At 42.0% G+C, this 7,927-nt stretch overlaps 1 protein-coding gene across 1 annotated transcript in view; it reads left to right on the top strand.

The window, feature by feature from the left end:
• Positions 1-6,003: 6,003 nt before the first annotated feature.
• The window catches only part of bsx (brain-specific homeobox), a 5,530-nt gene continuing 3,606 nt past the window's right edge, over positions 6,004-7,927 (top strand). Inside the window, exon 1 of the mRNA XM_020530727.1 lies at positions 6,004-6,265. Coding sequence (XP_020386316.1) covers positions 6,004-6,265 — 262 coding nt within the window. The remainder of the gene's footprint in view (positions 6,266-7,927) is intronic.

The following is a 7,927-nucleotide window of genomic DNA, read 5'->3' as shown; positions in this document are numbered from 1 at the left end:
ATATTTCAGAAGGTGTTTACTAATATATCCGAAACGCATGTTAGTTATATAAATGTCCCACTCGGCAACAATGTTCCAAACGTACTGCTCCGGCTAAGAATGAACGAAAAGAAAGACCCCAGCTGCTCCCACTGCATACAGCACTCAGCAAACCCTGGAAATGCTCCAGTGGTTCGCTCTTGATTTGTCACTGGCATGTTGCATTCTCCTTTCATGTATATAGATAGCAGATGTATCAATCAGCAATTGGTTATGAGCTTACATTCTGGCAAAGAACTTAATCCTGACCTTTTGATACTTGACAGCACCGAGCTTACCCCAAGTGAAGAATTCACCTTTCACACCCTTTAGAGGTTAAATGGAGCGCTGTGGAACTTCAAATTCAACGTATGAACGCCGTTCGGTTGCCGCCTCCTCTTCCATTTCTAATCATCTTTTCTGAGTTCCAGGTGGAGTGACGACCTCTCCCGTATAGCTTTGGGCCGGGCGGTGTCTGATTGAGCTGGAGATTTGATTTTACAAAATCCATTGCAATTAGTATCGATGTGCAAAGTAAGGACACAAGAGCTGAGTTCTCGCGAGCCCCGTAAACTTTGTCAAACGGTAAACTGGATTGTTTAAAGGCATTTTGTGGACTCCCCTAGATATTTTGACTGCCAAAAGAAAATGTGAACTTGAGGCGTTCAGACATCATTTCGAAAACGCCTCGGTAAGACGTTCACTGAATCGGATATTTTAGGGCAATGACGGTGACAAGAAATTAACAGATTAATTCAACAATTAAAAGGGGTGTGTATGCCTGATTATTTCATCTGTAGTACTCAAGTTAATGCAACTTAATCTGAGCATTGATAGCAGCACTGCCATCCGAATTGAGTTCTAGGTATTTAGGTAAATAACAACGTTGAATTGTAACTATTTTACAATATAAATTAAGGATATAAGCTTTTTTTAAAAAATTGCAACGATTCTAGGTACTATGTAATCAACCCGTTCGGAGTTGTTATTGCGCACTTCTGTAAGCAATTAGAATGTGAACCTGGATCTGCTGGCTCAGAGGTAGGGACACTACACTCACTACCACAAGAGCTCCTCCTGTAACCATTACATTTAAACCAGTATGAAGTGACAGCACAATGACAACAATAAAGGAATCAGCTACCGTTGCACTGGAGTTTATCAATAGGCCCAGATAAGCAGTTGTGATTAATCGCAGAAACTCCTTTCAAAGCGATGTGTCGCTTTAGAGAAAAGGGGTTAGGTTGTGGGGGTGGGGGTGGGGGAGATGCTGTGCTCTGAAAGCTCAACAACAGGCGTTCCTCTTGATGAGATAGACAATAAAGCAGCTTACCTCTTATTCTCTACTCTGACGGCATCGACAAGCTGTACATTAGGACAATTTCATCACCATTAATTCATTCACATTCCCATTTGGCCTTTACAGCAACTTGTTACTGCGATGTGTGTTTTTAATTAGCCTCACCATATGGAGCGCATGCTGAAATCTGCCTGTGTGCATACCGGACAGAAGCATTAAACACCTATATGTGCATGTGCCAGTGCATGTGTGAGTTTGAAATTAATATAAATGAGATGTGACGGGAACAATAATGTATTATTCCGCCGCACGTGATTTTCAGACCATGAGTCTAATCCAAATTCCCCTCATCCAAGTCAACATCCAAAAGTTGCCTTTGCAGTACTGGCTGACAATTCAACATGTATTTATTCAAATATTCTTGTTTACCAGCACTGCGGTCTCTTAAAACATTCATTTCCCCCTCATGCATATGGAAGACGTGACTCCCACTTGGTGAAGTAATGTTCTTTTAAGGCTAATTGAATCCAGAAATTAATTTCTTCTACCTGCCTGATCGGATGGAAAGGCTGTCCCCGTGCCCAAGGATTAGCACTTCCCAGTCTAACATCTTCCTTAATTACCTAATAGCATGGGGCTGCGAGAATTCTGCCTCCGTTCAACCACTTTCCGCATTAATAAAAAAATGATTGGAACTGTGATGGCAACTCGATTTCAACAAATTAGTGCGGGCACTGGGAGATGGAACAGAAGTACCTTCTTGTAATTTTCCCGAGTTTAATGTCAATAATTACACCAATTTGATGGGAAATGAGCTGAAATTAACTGTCATTCGACTGAGTCCTGCGGTGCAGGAAGAGAGCGCGGGAGCGAGATAGGGAACGGGAAAGAAAGGAAGATGAGGGAGAGACGAGGGAAATAAATCAGGGAGATTAAAGGTTAAGTTTTTGATGAAAATATCAATTCAAAATTTTCTCATCGCTTCGAGGGAAATTGTGTATAATTACATGGAGATAAAGTCTATTTAAATAGATGCAGGATAACCAGTAGAAACACATATTCAGAGAAATTAAAAAAGGAGCAAGGTCAGATGAATAGGACGGGGTGGGTATATTGGAAAAGATTCAAGCACTTCAGGTTAAATGTACAGACATAACAATGCAAACGTGAAACCTACAAGGTCTGGTATACGGTCTGTTGTGTTCAGAGAGGTGATGGTAAATGAATTCCACTCAAACATAACAATAATAATGGCGACGTCTAAATTGAGATGTCTTTTCCATGAGCCACTTATTCATAAAAATTGCCTTCCAAGAAACAATTTTGTTTAACACCGCTCAGAACATTGGGGGAAAGGTTTGATTTTTAAAAAATCTGCTAAATTTCAGAATTCTTTTGCATCGTTCTAGGATGAGACATTGCGAGTATTATTGAAAACGGTCGTGGATAATTTACCCAGATACAATAATTTTGACGTGAAATGTGATGACACCTATTGAGATGTACGTTTTTTAAGACTCGGGCAGGCCAATGTCTTAGACCATCCCTTTACTGTCGTCACTGCATTGTGATGGCACAGTTTCAGAGGCACATTGAGAGCAAAGACTTGTGAACAAGTCAGATTGCTAATGTGCTTTCACCCACCATACCAGGGCTCAAGCAGTCACTAGCACGACCACCTTCCCATCCCCTCAGTCCCCATCAGTGTGCCTACAAGCCCCCACCTCACTGCTAATTATGCACAAGGCACTGAGCTTGGGTGACAAAGGAGTTATGCTGTCGTCCATTCCTTCAGCTGGTTCGCTACGTGCTGCTGGAAATTACAAACTGCTGCAAGATTTCTTCTAGTATTAAACTTACTCGAGTGTAAATGGCTCACCGACCTGATGGACTGCAGCTTAGAGTGACTACAGACTGTCTCCGATCTGAAGTATATGTACAGTGAGGTTGCCTACTCAAAAGTGTTAGTGTCACTTGTAATCGGAATTGCGGACACACAATGGCTTTTGAATTGATGCCTTTTCTGTATTGACGAAATATATGGGGCGGTAGTGGTGTGGTGAGATCGTTGACTCCAACTACAACCGTCTATATAAACCCCAAAAAGTTATGGTCAGAAAAATAAAATTAGCTGATTCGTCAAGCCTGCCGTGTAGGTGGATCGGTTAGTTCATTTCGCTGGCTGGCTGGTTTGCAATACAGAGTATTCAATTCCCACACCAGTTCATGAAAGACTTTCCTTCTCAGCCTCCTGCCTGAGGTGTACTGGCCGTCAGGTCAAACTGCCACCATCAGTTGTGTCTCTCTAATGACAGTGCAGCTCCATGGTCTGCTAAGACGATAGAGACTTTACCTTTGCTCCACTGATGCCTAGAGCACCATTATTTGGTATATATTACAGATCCCATCCCACCCCTCTCTCTGTACCACTGCTAACACCTGTGGCAATTGGAGAGACAAAAATAATAAAATATAGGGAAACTGAGTCAATAAAGAAATAAATCTCTGAAAATTGGCTCTTGGCCACCTCCAGGCAAGCGAAACCGATCCATGGGAATGTGTTTTGAAACAAGGAATACAGGAGATGTGTAATCACCGATCGGAGATGACTGTATTGACTTTATAACGGCAGAACATGGCTTTGGACAAGGCTGCTCTTCTATGCATGGCCACAGCCAATCGATTAGACTCTCGTGGCTCTGAGATTGGAACAGTTTCTCCCACCTTTCGTTCCAACACCTGATTCGAACAGGAGTAAAACTGGAAAAAAGAAAAAAAATACGAGGATCCAAACACTTCGTCATAACAGGTGGGGCGGCTGAACAAACGGAGTTCTTCTGAGCTTTGATCTACGGATAGGACAAAACCCTCTGAAGATAGTTCTGAATCTGATCATGATTCCACCCTGGCACTCACACATTCACCATATGACAAGTGACAATAATTCGTGTTGAAACACTTTCATTCTTGGAATGTTTATTACAGAATCCTAACATTCTTACAGGGCAGAAGGAGTCTATTCGGCCCGCCATTACTGTGCCGATTCCGGGAAAGAGTAATTTAGCCAGTGTCATTTTCCTGCCCACCTCCATTGTTCCTTTTCAAATAATCCTCCAATGCCCTCCAGTGCCTCCACCATATTCCCGGGCAGTGCGTTCCAGATCCCAACCACTCACCACAAGGAAAGGTTTTATTTAGCATTGTATCCCACACAGTTGCCACGCCACAATCGTTAACAAGTAAATAGTTGGATAACTTATTGAGCCGCATTTCGTAAACGTCAACCAGCTTTTAAAAATGTTGGAACTGTCATTCCTACAAATGGTAGCAATAACCTTCTCTGAAAAGTACAAAAGACAATTGGCGAACAAATAGTAGCAGCTAAATTGCAAATTTAAATAATTATTTTGTAAATGTTGTTACAATCTGGCATTAGCATCAGTTGGCCATTAAGATCTGTTATAGGCATGCATCATTTAATACAATGCCTCCAAATATCAACAATGATTGCAAAATATTTTTGAAGTAGAAGCATGCAATTGGAAAGTACTTTAACAAAGACAAACACCTCTCCAAATCAGACACAAAGCAAATAACTGCGAATGCTGGGAGAGAACGGACAGTTAATACTTTGGGTAGATATTTATCACCATGACAGTTCGACCCCTCCACGGATGCTGAATGATCCACGTGTAAATTCATAACTTTGAGTCCTGGCCTAAAGTATTTTGGTTGTGGAACATGGACCATCGGTGCCACAACGTTGGAAGGAGGGGTAATGATCGATTAGCTTGGATTGAAAAGGGGCTAAATGCTTTCACTCGGTGAATCAGTTGCCTTCTTTACCTTGGAAGGTTATGAGTGTCGAGTCATCGAGTTTTACAGCACGAAAGAAGCGTTTCGGCCCATCGTGTCCGCGTAGGTTCATCATACACATATCTACTGAAGGCCCATTTCCAGTATTTGGCCGGTAACTTTGTACACTACAGCACTTCAAGCGATCATTGCTTTGAATGTGTTAAAGGCTGAATTTGATAGCTTCTTGTTTGATCTCTTCAGGAACGGTTAGGGCATAGGGAGCTGGTGGCAAAGTGGAGTTGAAGTCGAAAATAGCATCGCCGTGAGCTGGGCAGCCGGGAAGATTCATACAATCCACAACCATTGTTAACTCTTACGTGAAGCCTATTAGCAGCACAGAGACCATTTAATAGAGGGGATGGGAGTTATTTTATATAGAGGGCGGGAATCATTTGGCAAATTAATGACATTTTCGTTCGGGAAAAGAATTGTCAGAATAAAATCGAGTAAAGTGTTTAAACTGTGATTTGACTGAGCCGGGCCCTTTCAGCACCATGGCTAGCTCCTTGTGAACGAACGTTCTCTGAGCCGGGTGCCCCAGTAGGTCTGACGATTGATTGCCATCCTCCGCCCTGCCGCTTCGCCATTGGCTGAGGGCAGTCCTATCTCCCGGTGAAGAGCAGGTCCTACTTCAGTCAATTATCTCCCAACCTCCTGCAAACCTGTTGCATGCAAAGCAAGGCATTTCGCCCGAGTCTCGCCAATAAAAAGAGGAGCTGAGCTCGTCAGAGGAGTTTACCCGCAACAAAACTAACAGAAGCAACACACAAAAACAAAGCCCCGAAAGAAAATCTCCTTGGACTGAGAGCAGCCAACTTAGTGGAGAAATGAATCTGAATTTCACATCCCCGATTCAACAAGTTTCTGCCCAACGGCCAACGTCTTTCTTCATCGAAGACATTTTACTGCACAAACCCAAGCCATTGAGGGAAGCCCCTCCCGTCTCCTTCGCCAGTTCCTTGGCATCCCGCGTCCCTTTACTAGAGTATGGATACCCTATCGTGCCAACCCCGACCATACTGGCACCTCATCCTCATCACCCACTACACAAACCGGAGCACCATCACCCTTACTTTCTCACGTCGCCTGGTAAGTCTTGCTTGTTCACTACTCATTGCTAACTGAATAATGGTAGAACATATTTCGAGGCGCTGGAGCAGTTTTAACTTCTACGGATACTCTGTGTGCAGAACAGCATTCCTCCGTGTGGACACAGTGTGTAAGGAGGTAGCTGCGTTAAGCAGGGGCACTCACTTCCAGAGTTTTTTTTTCTTCGAAACTAAATGTTCTCCAAGGTTTAATGGAATGCATGACGCTGTTAATATTAGCGCAGGTGTACACAAGGAACCACGTTACGGCCGCGCAATTTAGGGAAGCATCTGTGAAACTGGGTAACAATGCCATTTCATCAACGTTTTAGGCAGCGCTTGATAATTTGTAACAAAACAAAAAGAATTCCATTGATTCCAATATATTGAGATTCAGAATCAAGGGGTAGCGAGTAGTTGCTGACCCAATGTTATACTGATTTTGTGGTTGCGCTTCCTTTCTGCGGAAATGCGTGCAAAAAAAGTAAGAAAATAGGAAATGTAATTTATACATCAAACTTTTCTTTTAAGCTATGTGACAAAATATCTTACTTTTGAAGAGGGCATCGGTTTCAAAGTGGATTTGTTGCAATGATTTGATAGTGTTTTATAATTTGAAAGTAATCCGATTCTAGACCAAAACAATACCCAAGTGATACGCAACTATAATTGCCGGTTGAAACAATCCTTCACTTTGAATATTAAAAAAAAAATCAAGTTTTCAAGATTTTCATCATCTTTTAAAAAACCCTTTTCTTTTCTGAAGAAATCTGAACACATTTGTCTTTGTAGTACTTAAGGCAATTATTTTAATTATGTATTTCAAACCAAATGAAAACATTTGCAGTTATTTTAATAAGACCGTACATTGATGTTTCTAAAGCTGCCGTCAGACGGTTCTGTCAATGCAAACTCCAATAATAACCGAGATTTCAACAATGCGCCTATTTGTTTGATGCATTTAGAAGCATATGAATTGGGAGGAGGCATAGGCTATTCGGGCCCTCAAACCAGTTCCCCCTATTTAACTTGGCCATGAATGATCATCCACCCTAACGCCATTTTGGTTTCCTCGCTATCCCTTTATCCCTTGACAAGTTTAACATCAAGGATTTAAAAAAGGGATGTCTCATTTTAGGGTTAAGGGAACTCAGTCCTCCTATGCTCTACCTTGAGCTCTCTAAACTTTCCGACGTGTTGCATTCGGGTAACGTGGACATTGGATAAATTACATTCTTTGGGGGCCAAGGTGAAAGCTAAAACATTTTCCAAAACTTCGGTCTGAAGCAAAACTCTTTGTCTCACGACGAAATTTGTTCGCTTTTGTATAAAGTGTTTTTGGAATATATAAACTTTGGAAACACAACTGAACTATATCATAGTTAAAATATTACTATTCAAAATTAGGGGGAAAATCAATTTAAAATCTACGTTAAATTGATACAGTTACCACAGATTGAGCTCGCATTACGTTATACTTTAATGTCACATTCAAAATCAGCAAGAGTTTAAGATAACAAGGTACAGAGCTGGATGAACACAGCAGGCCAAGCAGCATCAGAGGAGCGGGAAGGTTGAAGTTTCGGAAGGGTCTAGGCCCGAAACGTCAGCCTTCCTGCTCCTCTGATGCTGCTTGGCCTGCTGTGTTCATCCACCTCTACAC

This window comes from Rhincodon typus, chromosome 32 (assembly GCF_021869965.1).
Source record: "Rhincodon typus isolate 14 chromosome 32, sRhiTyp1.1, whole genome shotgun sequence".
Lineage (NCBI taxonomy): Eukaryota > Metazoa > Chordata > Chondrichthyes > Orectolobiformes > Rhincodontidae > Rhincodon > Rhincodon typus.
The sequence above is the reverse complement of the archived record's forward strand: the minus strand, read 5'-3'. Positions and strand labels throughout refer to the sequence as shown.